This window comes from Mixophyes fleayi, chromosome 2 (genome assembly GCF_038048845.1).
Source record: "Mixophyes fleayi isolate aMixFle1 chromosome 2, aMixFle1.hap1, whole genome shotgun sequence".
Taxonomy (NCBI): domain Eukaryota; kingdom Metazoa; phylum Chordata; class Amphibia; order Anura; family Limnodynastidae; genus Mixophyes; species Mixophyes fleayi.
The window spans coordinates 93,908,314-93,921,962 of record NC_134403.1 but is presented as its reverse complement, the minus strand read 5'-3'; the positions used below and the strand labels follow the sequence as shown (position 1 = coordinate 93,921,962).

At 37.5% G+C, this 13,649-nt stretch overlaps 1 protein-coding gene across 1 annotated transcript in view; it reads right to left on the bottom strand.

Annotated features, from left to right (window-relative positions):
* The window catches only part of SUCLA2 (succinate-CoA ligase ADP-forming subunit beta), a 68,080-nt gene extending 56,057 nt beyond the window's left edge, over positions 1–12,023 (bottom strand). The window contains exons 1-2 of the mRNA XM_075199702.1: positions 11,851–12,023; positions 6,612–6,789 (exon numbers count right to left, since the gene is read on the bottom strand). Of these exons, the coding sequence (XP_075055803.1) occupies positions 6,612–6,789; positions 11,851–11,934 (262 nt within the window). The 5' untranslated portion in view covers positions 11,935–12,023. The remainder of the gene's footprint in view (positions 1–6,611; positions 6,790–11,850) is intronic.
* Positions 12,024–13,649: the final 1,626 nt, after the last annotated feature.

Sequence of the window (13,649 nt, the reverse complement as noted above, 5' to 3'; positions counted from 1 at the left end):
AACTTTAAAAAAAAATTAAAAAATCAAAAGCTAATGTAATCCATTACCTGTAGGGTTCTCTCTAAAATATTAGACCACTTTTGAACACAGCCTCTTGCAAGCCTATATTTTCCATATGGAGGACAGAGTCATTACCTAATCTCCACTGCTGCATTGTTGGAGCCCCAGGAGGCAGCCACTTCAGGGACATTTTTTTCCTATCCACAACAAGAAACTCCAGCACAACGATCTCTGTATATTTCCCAGCTGGGATACCCCCAGACAACACGGTTTAAGGCTGCGTATATTTATTAACAACATATATTTACTGCATAACAACAGAACCAGGGTAGTGTTAATATTATCAAGGTACCTTTGTGTAAATGGAATAAAATTACATTTCAGGTTTTAATGCTACACTAGGCTTACATCTTTACACTCCACTTGTAGAAAAGTTAGGCCATTAAATCCTTACCGATCCTAGCTAATGTAATTATGAATTATGTAATTATGAGTTTTATGGCGTATTCACAACAGTCTTTTATGTCCACATATGGTTCATTGCATTGACTGTATGAAAGTGTGAACAAGCCTTCACTATTCAACTAAAAAGCATGAAAACAGTTATGTAAACCTCCACATACAAGACATCAATTCAAACATTTGAAAGAAAACAAGTAATATATACTTGGATTAATTTTACTCAAAAATTACCCTTTGCTAATAAGAAGCCACCATGATGATCTGTTACTGTGAACTGATTGCTATTTCTTACTATTTCATTTAAGCATCACCAACATATAACGCAGCACTGTACAGGGAACATGTATTCATTCACACCCGTCACTAAGTAAATTACGTGGGAGGTTTGTGCAGAAAGGTTTTTGTTTTTTTTTTATATTATAAATTATGGAAAATGAAGGCAATATAGTTCACCAAATCTTCAATTGAAATGACACATGTGCAGGAACTGTATGTACTTTCTACATGGCTGGATAGTCAGAAAGAATGTTTAGGAAGTTATGTGCCAGCGAGTCTGTCATTTCATGTACCAGTTGTTCCTGCTCTGCAGCTATCTGTAGTCATCATCTACATAGATCAGGACACAGCATTTTCTGAGGGAATTTTATAAACAACCACAATCTAAAAAAACTGATTGACCAAATATATTCTGGAAACCTAGCCTTCAGAGCACAAACATAATAAGTGCATAACTAAGGCTGGGTACACACTACAGAAAATTTCTCCTGATGCCATATTGTTAACATGCCGATGTATAGTGTGTACACGTGAAAAGTTTTATCTTCAGATCTGTGCTGTCATAACCAACGGCTGAACGGTGGTAGTCAATATCATGGCTACGTAAAAGCCAACAGTTTTAAACGATGTGACAATAACGATTGGTATAATTGTGATAATAATACAATGACTACTTACCATGTAACAGATAAGAACTTTTTCCGAAGCTTGACCGCCCACTCTAATATCCGAATGGGTTAAACAGCTGCACTACCAAATTACGTCATTTACCATGGACAGAGTGAAGCAGCAGCAATACCCGGACCTCACCCCATGTATAATGGAATACAAGCGTGGGGTCCGAATATTGCCGCTTTAAAAGTGGCATTTTCACTCTGTCCATGGTAAATGACGTAATTGGCAGTGCAGCCGTTTAGCCCATTCGGATATTAGAGTGGGCGGTCATTTCAAGATTCGGAAAAAGTTCTTATCTGTTATATGGCAAGTAGTCATTGTATTATTATCGCGTTTATACCCATTGTTAATGTCACATAGTTTAAAACTATGTCGGCTTTTACATAGCCGTTAACCCGTACCCCACCCCGGCTGAAAACATCATGACACTGTAAACTGTATGGAGATCTGCTTACACTGCTGGTCGCGAGAGCATGCACACAGCAAAATTTGCCCGACATTGTTCCATCGTTTATACAAGATCTATAGTCGGGTTATAAAATCAAAAAATACAATGTGCTTTGGAACGATAAAACACGATCATGGGAGCCTACACATTAATGCAAAATCAGACCTAAAAGTCTTCATCATGTGATTGGCACAATAATTGGGTGAAAAACCTGTGTTTACCCATCTTAAGACAGTGTTAATGTTAACATATTATGGGAGAGTAAAAGGGGAACACTCATTTACATATAATCCCCTTATCCTCCGTTTGGGGGTCCACATGATGTCTAACAGTTTGAGTACTACATAGAGGCAGGCTAACTGCTTGCGGCATTGTTAAGGTGCCTAACCTGTGAACTTCCTATCCACCTGAACGAGAATGGGTGAGGGGCCTGGAGTACTCTGGTAGAAGAGGAGAGAGCATCATCTACCAGGACCATCATGGACATTGCAGGACCAAACAGAAGATTAGGGAAATGCAGGTGGGATTTTCTTCTTTATTTACCATATCTCACATAATTTACCTTAAGACAAAGTAACTGTATGTAGAAATTGCATTCAGATATTGGCAACTAAGCTGCACGACATTTTGCTATTGTTACATAGCATGATTGCCACCAATATAGGAGCACAGATTTGTTGCACAGCGTTCCATATTATACAGTAACAAGACCACAGGCAGAGAGCAATGACATGACTATAAAATCCAGTTACAACAACCTAGTGTGAAACACGAAAAGATGCCAAATCCATGTTTTTTTTATTTATTTATTTCTTCCTTTATTCAACTTTGAAAACATTCTAAAAGTCACATCTAGCATTTTCATCTATATACCAAAAAAAACATTGAAGCATCATTTCAATTTCAGTTACAATGTCCAGATTAACTACAAGGGATGTATATATAATGGTAGTGCTGTAGAACCTGTCCTCCCATATTAAATGTGTTTAGGTCAGGCCTGGACATATCTTAGTCCCAAGGAGAAAGTCTCTGTTCTCTAGGCTCCCACTTCTGTGTATGACGGTCCCACCTCTAATGTGTCTGCTGGGAACCATAAAGATCAGTCATTTAGCGCTGTGCACTGCTAATACCACCAACATGCCTAATGCAGCAGGAAACGCCAACAACTTCATATCGAAAGTAGCAATAACAGCAATACAACAGTGCACAGTGCTGACACGGTGTCTGTAAGAGCAATACAGCAGAAAGCAGTATAATCATTCCTGGCTGGTGGAAAGTAATCAGTTGGTATACAGGCGGTTGTTCTAGGAACAAAGACGGATGTGTATTTGTGATGGGATGAGCTTACTCTGCCAACTTGCATCACCATGCTTTTTGAATTTCCACTGTTTTTCAGCAACAAGTCAACACTAATTACACCGACTGTTGCCATACGCATACCACAAGAATGTAGTTTGTTTTTTTTGTTTTGTGTTTTGTTTTTTTTTTAAAAGGCTACTAACCCTTCATTTATACAGTGTCTTACATAGTTCCAATGCAGACCCACAACCTTATCTGTCACATCGGTGAGTCTGGACATAATGTACTATAGTGGCGGCATGGGGGGGGGGGGGTCATTGTAACAGATCCCCTGTCCAAGATCAGCCAGCCGCAAGGGTCTTCCGCACTGGCAGTGCTCCCTGGGCTGGGAGACCTAAACATTCAACACCATGCAGATATTTTCCAGGGCTTCGTTCCTTGTCTCCAGTACCACCTCTGAACTGAACATACTTCCAAGTAGTACAGCGCCATATCCAAGAGGAGTGCAACCCAGCAGCATTACCAGCTGAAGCTCACCAAGATCCACTGCAGGACTGGTTCAATAGAACCACGCCAAAAATGCTAATACTCAGAGACTGTGTGTCGGTGGAGGGTGGGGGGGTAAAGGGAGCAGACTGGTATAATACTTTGTTTGTGGAGCTAGAGGCTGGTGTGTAATGCTATTTCTGGGAGCACAATCAGTGCAATAGCTTTGAGGAAGTACAAGCTGGCATATTCTGTGGGGCAGTGATGCCAGCAAGGTGTATTATAATAAGCTGGTCATTTGAGCCATTTACCATATCATTTTTTGAGCAGCCATTTTCTGCCCATTGTAAGGTATGATGTGGTTACCAATGTGCTTAGTGCCATCCCTAAATTTCTACAACTTGCTAATGTTCAATGACAAAACATGGGATCCCAACAGCAGATTCAAAGTAGAAGCCAAATTATAATGCATGTTAGAAAGTGAATATTTCCTCTAACATGAGCATCATTAGATCTGGACAGTACATAAAACAAAGTTTGCATGTGTGTTAAAATATGACTATTACATATCACTGCCTCATGAATCTTTGGGCACATTTGCCATTGCATCAGGGTTCTTCACAGTTGTGTCACTTCAACAACTATTTTATTAGAAATAATCACCAAAAAAGAATAAAGCAGGGGCAAATCAAATGCTTCGGATGTGGTGATACTAATAATAAAATAATAAATGATAATATTATTATTATTAATTATTAATACCAGTCCTTACACTAAAAATATTGCCATAATTAATTAAGTAATGCTTTACAAAGAGGCTGAACTTTATTTGTTTCTCTCTTTACTACTATCAAAAGTATTATCTTTGGACATAAATGATTTTATAAAAATTTGGGGGAGCTGCTAACAAGTGCTGGGTACCACTCTTAGGGAGGGGATTCAATTAGCCACGAGGTCCCGCCGCATATTGCCAGCCAATATGGTACAGAATCTCTGCTCATTTTCTCCTCTCGTCTCTATGGGCGAGAGGGAAAATGAGCAGAGATTTGAGAAAAAAAAAACCTCTGCTGTGCGGACTGTTCCAAAGACACATTGCAGAACTTCAAGCCTAATTAGTATAATAAATGTAATGAAAGGGTTTGTGCATTTTTCTTCGCTATGAACCTGCAATGCACCATTAGTGCATGATGTAGAGACAATTAAACATTAAATGACATTACGCATTTATAAAACACTTTATATATAGCAGTTTAAAGATTAAACCCGGAAATCACTCTTTACATTATGCACTATTAGCCAAGTAATAGGTTGCAGAATGTAAGGAAACATGTTTTATCTTGTCTTTTTGTTCACATTTAATGTGCATTACACCAAGAACGACTTAAATTTCAGCTATGCAATGCTCGAGTAATAAAAAGTAATATCTGTGTGGCTGTGCCCTTTTCAGTAATATTTACCTTGAGTAATTAAATAGGACAAGTAAATGTATGACAAACCTAAAAGTTCCACTGGGACATTTTTAGATAATGAAAGTGTCCTTTCTACAAATGCAAAGGAGAGGCATAGATATTAACTCCTAGCCTGTGCAAAATTGAAGAATCATAAATCCATTTTACAATTATAGAGCTACAAATAAGAAACATCTGTGTACAGACAGTGGACATATAAATATCTGAAGCCAAGACACCAGATCATGCCATAGTTGACAGCACCTGAAGACTCAAGCAGTCTAGGGGGTATATTTACTAAACGGCGGGATTGGAAAAGCGGAGATGTTGCCTATAGCAACCAGATTCTAGCTATATTTTGGAGAATGTACTAAATAAATGCTATCTAAAATCTGATTGGTTGCTAAAGGCAATATGTTCACTTTTTCATACGTAGCTGCAACACAGGTCCCTGGCTTCAGTGCTCCTTGCTGAATGCTCAGTTTGTCCTGGTATGACAGTCATGATATGTTACTGTTAACATCTATTTCACCAGATAAATATAATTAACATAATGGAGGGTATTTCAAAAAAAGATGTTGATGGCAACATGGAAGCCTAATATTTGTTTCATTACCAATTTGTATGGTTAATACCAATGAAGAAGTATTATCAGAAGGACCTATACGCTCCACAATATACAGTCTAACAATTCTGTTTAATTGAAAAAGATCTAATAAAACCCCACAAATATCTTTTGGAGCTAAATAATAATAGGATTCTCTATAACTCTCCCAACGATTAGGTGAATGTCAGAGGGTATACTATCTATGCGTTTCGGATTTTTAACAACCTGTGTACATAAACAGGCACTATTTGCAATATTATTCTTTATCTTCTTTGCACCCAACAATCGTGTTTACTCACACGGTTTCTGAAAACCTGTATATAATAACAGGTGTACCGGCAGCGTGAGAATCACAATTACCCTTATATGAAATATATTAATGGGAAATTTAAAAATTTAATAACACAGTGAGGATTGGCGGTCAACACTGCCATTTTAATTTTATTAGCTTATATTATTTCACAGGAGTTATTTTTGTATTTTCTTTTTTTGTTTTATTTCGCAACTAGCGTTATTCAGGTACTATTTAGGGACTACAATACTATTTTAAATGAAACAATAAAATTTATGTTTTATACCAATCAACAATCATTGAGTGCCCCTAATATACATGTTTTTCTACTGTCTGTCTACTTTCGCTATGCATCAATTAGCTTTACATGTGTAGGGTGCACCAACCCAGTCATTGGATAATTTGAATGAGTGATATTGGACTGGGTATATGATTACCTGGTGCGTCTGTATATCTATTCTTGAATACACCTGAATAAACATTCTCTTATTTTTTGAATGCCTCGAGTGCCGCCTCACATTTTTCATTTTATAATACATTATAGTCTTTGGTTTAAGCCTATAACACCTTTGAAACCCATAAATGTAACAAGGATTAGTATATTAACTGGATTCATACCTATTTCTTTAGCTACTGAAAAGGCTTCTTCTGGCGTTTCTGCTACAAATCCCTTTGGTGTGGCGATACCAGCATCTTTAAGAAGGCCCATGCTAAGATATTCATGCAGTGATAAGTTCCTGCGCTGCTGTGCTTGGAAGCCAGGAGAACCGAACAGTCCAGGGAATCCACCGAGAACCTACAGGGAGAGAAAAATATTTATATTATAATATATATATATATATATATATATATATATATATATATATATATCTCTAACAATTCTAAATATGCACTGGAACATAATACTTCCTAAATCTGTGTGTGAGAGACAGAAAGACACAGAGAATAAAGATGTTCACACCTGACATTACTATGAATTAGCATTTATTACAGAATATGATTAGTATACAAATCTGAAGGTTATGCTGCTTGGTCCTTCTAAAAACAAAAGGAATAGAGGAAATAACCATATTCTAAACATTCAATATGTTAACTTTTTACATTTTTGTATATAAAACATCTGAATATATATTACATAGAAGTCTTCATTATAGTTACAAGAACATGCATCCAAAAATAACCTAACCATCTAACCATCAAGTGTTTCCTTCTACACTAACTGCAAGGGACACTACTAAACAATTTAATGATGATCTAATAAGGAGGGAAACACCAAGAGCATTGTATAGGAAACACTGGAGTATGTATTAAATTCAGGGTAGTTGTACTAAGCTGTTGCAATGTTTGAAACAGGATTTTTTTGTAAAGCGTTTAGTCTACCTTACTGATAGAGAAGCCACAATGAAGTTAAACATCTCTATATGTCTCTCTGGCCTCTCTCATTTGCTAATTAGCTTCTGGTCTCATAAGCTGTACTTTTACTAAAGGTCTAGTCTAGTGTCTCCTGCTTGCTGTCCATCTGACTCTACAGTCATGGCCAAAAGTTGTGAGAATGACACACACATTATTTCTCACAAAGTCTGCTGTCTCAGTTTTTATGATGGCAATTTGCATATACTCCAGAATGTCATGAAGATTGATCAGAAGAATTGCAATTAATTTCAAAGTCCCTCTTTACCATTACAATGAACGTTATCCCAAAAACATTTCCACTGCATTTCAGCCCTGCCACAAAAGGACCAGCTGACATCAGGTCAGTGATTCTCTCGTTAACACAGGTGAGAGTGTTGATGAGGACAAGGCTGAAGATCACTCTGTCATGCTGATTGAGTTAGAACAACAGACTGAAAGCTTTTAAAGGAGGGTGGTGCTTGAAATCATTGTTCTTCCTCTGTTAACCATGGTTAGCTGCAAGGAAACACATGAAGTCATCATTGCTTTGCACAAAAAGGGCTTCACAGGCAAAGGTATTGCTGATAGTAAGATTGCCCCTAAATCAACCATTTATTGGATCATCCAGAACTTCAAGGAGAGAGGTTCAATAGTTGTGAAGAAGGCTTCAGGGTGCCCAAGAACATCCAGCAAATGCCAGGACCGTCTCTTAAAGTTGATTCAGCTGCGGGATCGGTTCACCACCAGTGCAGAACTTACTCAGGAATGGCAGCAGAGAGGTATGAGTGCATCTGCATGCACAGTGAGGCGAAGACTTTTGGAGGATAGCCTGGGGTCAAGAAGACCAGCAAAAAAGCCACTTCTCTCCAGGAAAAACATCAGGGACAGACTGATATTCTGCTAAAGGCACAGGGATTGGACTTCTGAGGACTGGGGTAAAGTAATTTCTCTGATGAATCTCCTTTCAGATTGTTTGGGGCATCTGGAAAAACACTTGCTCGGAGAAGGAAAGTTGAGCGACACCATCAGTCAGTGTCATGCCAACAGTAAAGCATCCGGAGACCATTCATGTGTGGGGTTGCTTCTCAGTCAAGGACCTGAACTCTCTCACAATTTTGCCTAAGAACACAGCCATGATTAAAGATTGGTACCCAAAATAATCTTCCAAGAGCATCTTCTCCCAACCATCCAAGAACAGTTTGGTAAGGAACAATGCCTTTTCCAGAATCATGGAGAACCTTGCCATAAGGCAAAAGTGATAAGTGGCTCTGGGATTAAAATATTAAAATTTTGGGTCCATGGCCAGGAAACTCCCCAGACCTTAATACCATTGAAAGTTTGTGGTCAATCCTCAAGAGGTGGGAGGACAAACAAAAACCCACAAATTATGACAAACGCCAAGCATTGATTAGGCAAGAATGGGTGGCAATCAGTCAGTATGTGGCCCAGAAGTTGATTGACAGCATGCCAGGGGGGCGAATTTCAGAGGTCTTCAAAATGAAGGGTCAACACTGCAAATATTGACTCTGTGCATAAACTTAATGTAATTGTCAATAAAAGCCTTTGACACTTATGAAATGCTTGTAATTTTACTTCAGTATACCATAGCAACATCTGACAAAGGGTCTAAAAACACTGAAGCAGCAAACCTTGTGAAAACCAATACAACACATTTTTTTCTGAACTTAAAATAATTGTGGCATTGTGTTCAGTATCAAATAATAGTTCCTTTATAGTGTTAAAAATTGCTATGATAATTTCACATACTAATAAATTAATATTTTGTTTTGCTCTGTTAACTGATACAATGATGGCATGACACTGGAATGAAACCAGAGCAAACCAAGGAAAACACAGGGAGAATATACAAACTTCACGTAGATAGAGCTCTGGTCGGAATCAAACCTTTTGATGGCTCTTTTCCTAGGTGTAAAATGGTAACAAGTATACAGTACCATAATCTATGAAACAGGGTGTGCGCTTTTTGCATTTTTCTTCTTCCACCACCTGCCCTATAACCTTCATTTATCTTGAGATACAAGTCTATTAGGTAGTGACATGCTACAATGTACTTACATGTGGTACAAGTGGCCTCTTTCGATTCAGTCTACTCTCTATGTATTTGCCCAATTGTATTGCAGTTGTACTAAGTTTACATACTGTTTTTATTTTTTTAGTAAACAGTTTTATGATAACCTATTTTTTTTTTTTACCAAGTAGATTTGCAATGTGAGCTGGTAGAACCATACAATATAATCATACTAGAAAGGTCAAATGACCTGTCAACAATGGCCCCCAAAGTGATCTACATATGCACCTGTCTGTCAAGCTATCTTCCTACAGCCAGACAAAATTGGCTCACACCCAAAAGGCAAGGAAACATGTAGCAATTGTGCAGTCTATGTGCAATATAGGCTGGTACAATCAAATTGTTTGTTCTGCTCTACCCTTGGAATAATAGACATAAAAGTAACGACAACCAGATGTGTAATACAGACCTATGCTGGCCACACACACACACATGAGTTGCTACAATGGACTAAGTCAATTTAACACTCAGACACATGTTTAATCAGTTCTATCATCTTAGCCTCTAAAGAGCTGAAAGGGTAAAGACTAAGAAAAGCATAATGGAGATGTTTTATTAATTTGTTTTTGTTATTTTTTCAATTAAGTAGTACATTGTAAAATGCAATATGTTATGACAAAGGCTAAAATACTCATGAGCCATTTGTCCTAGAATAAAATTATTTAGGAAATGCAATTAAATGTGTCCAAATGTTAACAAGTGAATTAATCACTTGTACAAATACATCTATATGCAAACACCTTATAGATTATTTTGAAAGCTAAAGCATGTCATTCCTGTTCTCTCTCTTTAACCACACCATTAATTTAGGTGTTGGTTTAGATTTCACTTAAATTAGAAAAATATCTACAGTGCACATTGCACAATTTAATCTCAAAAGACAGTGACTGACTGATTAGGCAATGATCACAATGTGCGGATACTAAGGCAAAAAACATAACTCATACAGAAAGGAATTGATGATGCAGTTCTTTTTTTGTCCTTTTTGTTGTATGCAGAAAAGTTTGAAAGTAGATAAAATGTAGAATTATTATTTATAAAAACACTCCAAGTACGTTTTAATTGATCTAGTTAGAGTAGATTGACACAATGCCCAAGGTAGATGCTGCTGGATCAATTGTCAATAATTTCTAAGGAACGCATCCCTAACTCCTTAAATTAGCATAGAATATTTATAAGATACCTGCTGTCATATTCTAGGGGACGATAAGGAAAATTTAAATCCATAAAAATCAATAACAATAAAAAGAAGAGAACATGGAATGAAAGTCAATATGTGTTTACACTATTACTTGAATTAGTTTATACAATTTAACGCAGCACTGCAGAATATGCTACTGCTGTATAATTAGATGGAAACGTCTTATCAGACAGTCATATTTAAGACTCCAGAACTGGAGTTGACAAATTTCTATTCAACCCCTTTCTATGCAAGTAGAAACTGTAGCTTTCAATACTAATTTGATGTAGTTAAATATGCAGAATAAAGCACAAGCACACTGAAGCATAGACTGCATGTGATCAATGTTTTGAAGGCCATGTGGCACAAAGGTGTAGTGTTATCAGTGAATGTAAAGGTTATGGAAAGCTAGTTGGCAGATTAGTCATACGTAGTCTATAGTACAACCATGCACAGTAGCAACCTACTACTGCATATTTAACAACACTACCAAGCCAAGAAGGCCAGGCTGCATTTGTTTCTAGCTCAGCTGATCTTAGATGTCAGTACAAGGACACATGGCTCCTTCTCAGCTACATAACACTCCCCCCTCCTAACAGCATTTCATCACGTGACCTATACCCTGCAGGCAAACGACCATCCAATGGAAATGCAGCTACTATAGATTTGCAAAGAATTTATAACACATTGATTTCTCTTAAGCTATGTGATTGCAGGTAACAGATAGATCGCCATTCATGGCCAAACAGTTCATATAGACGCATAAACAACACACAGACCTAAAGCTTGGCAACAACTTTAAGAACTCTAAACGCCCACTCTCCTTGGAAACAGAATATACGTAACTAATAACACTGATGTGGATACATAGCAAAGAATACATTGCATCTAGTGCCCCAACAATGCAGAATAGAAACTGTGACAGCTTCAATACAGCAGCTAATGTCTGAACTGACAGCTGGCCAGTTAACACTCTAGGTGCCAGGCTATGCAAGATTGCTGCCAAGCACTACATGGAAAAGATGTCTGGAAATACAAGACCAATCGATTTTACCAGCGAGTTTGTTTAAATTAAGAGGCCTAAACTTACCCCATTAGCTGTTTTATTACACAAATATCTCATATACGCTGACAGGGAGCCCGTCACACCCAATCACTCCTTGTCCACCTCCAACTCATCCTAGCATTATAGTTACCTGTGCAGCACAGCCCAGAGCAGCGCGGGGCGCCCGGCTCTTCAGTCCCACTGACAGCCGGCTGTACATTATGGAGGCCGCCATGTTGTCCCTGACAGACACACCTCGAGATTCAGCTCATCGCGCAAGCGCAACCGCCACGATCATAGAGGTGACCGTCTAGAACGCCCGCCTGCTGGAGATGAACTTGTTTGAGTAGCGCGGATATTCTACCTCTCAATGTAGGTAGAAGGTCACACTCTATGGTAAGTGGTACAAATTCTCGGCTATTGCCTGATGCGGCGGCAGACAGTAGTGCGGTGTACACTGATTTACCATATAGTCATAATAACAAAAAGCAACATCTATAGTGTAATCTTCTGTTTTTGTAGTGTATTCCATAGATTTGTGTTAAATACACTAATAAGACAGAGTAACCATAGTTTATATTTCTTTAGACACACAGTTTGCAGAAGTTGTGGGCTATAATTTGTTCAACACAGAATCCTCTCCTTATATATTTTAACAAAAGTAGCAATAAAGTTAATACCCCAGACCGTAGATTTTTTTTTTTAAAGCGGGTTATCAATAAAAAAACAGTGACACTTGTTTCCATGCAGTACTTTAAAGCCACACCATACTTTTAGTTAACTCCTAAAACTACATTAAAATAACTAGTGGTTGACGATGATGTATTTAATACCATTGCATTCCAAAACGCTGCATTGCAATTTTAGAAAAAATTATTTTATTTTTCATGGGCTAATTACTCAAACAATGAAAATCACCTGGAAATAATACACTTTTTTTTACTTACTTTTTAACTCATTTGCTGACAGGGTTTGTGCAAAATATTTACCTTTGGAAGGTACACTTATTTTCCACACCATGTCTGTATCGCTGGGAATAGTTTTTTTTATTTTGTACTCTACCCAAGCAAATTTTATTTATATATTATGTGGGGTAAGGGATGGATAGGTTTTCTTTTTCTACAACAGTCAAGCAAATATATTTTTAATATCTTGTTATTATACAATCAAAAACCCATTGAGAAAACACTTTTTATGATTCCTCTCTTAGCTTCTTCTATTCAATTAATTCAATCCACATAATATAACGAGGCTAAAGTTTGCTTCTTCTTCGGCCAGCTTCTTATTCACTTCTTATTCACGCTCCAGCTTCTTATTCAGAAAAGCTTATTTTTAAAAGGATTAAATCAAGTTGGATCACTGATTTCACATCAGATTGATACTAAAGGGGGTCTCTTACACAAACTGTAATAGTATTTACCCTGACCCAACAGGGTTTTGGACATGAAATCAGGGGGCAAAGTGGGCAAAGCCATCATATTTTAACATTTTGAATAAGCTGTAGTTTTGCAAGGGTTAAATGGCATTGGGCCACCAATGTGATAGTGGGAATCAACACAGGGTGGTCAGTTACATATAAAACACTTGTATTTTGCCTGGTCCAACACTGTTTTGGGCATGAAACCAGGTGGCTAAGTGGGCACAGATAGCATTTTTATTATTTTGAATAAGTAGTTTCAGTTTTGCAAGGGTTTATTTTTTTAATTAAAAATTGCAACAAAAATAAATTCAATATCACTTTGTCCAAAATAAAACATACTATATACAACATCAAGGGGTAAAATGGACCAACAGGAATGCAACTTCACATTATCATAACACGCAATTCTCCTACAATCCCTCCACAAAAACAACTGCATCACTTCACAAATGAGAATAAGTATATACATCAAAGAAACATGACATCCTCTAACACAATACTCTGCATTACAACAACCCCTTCACCAATCT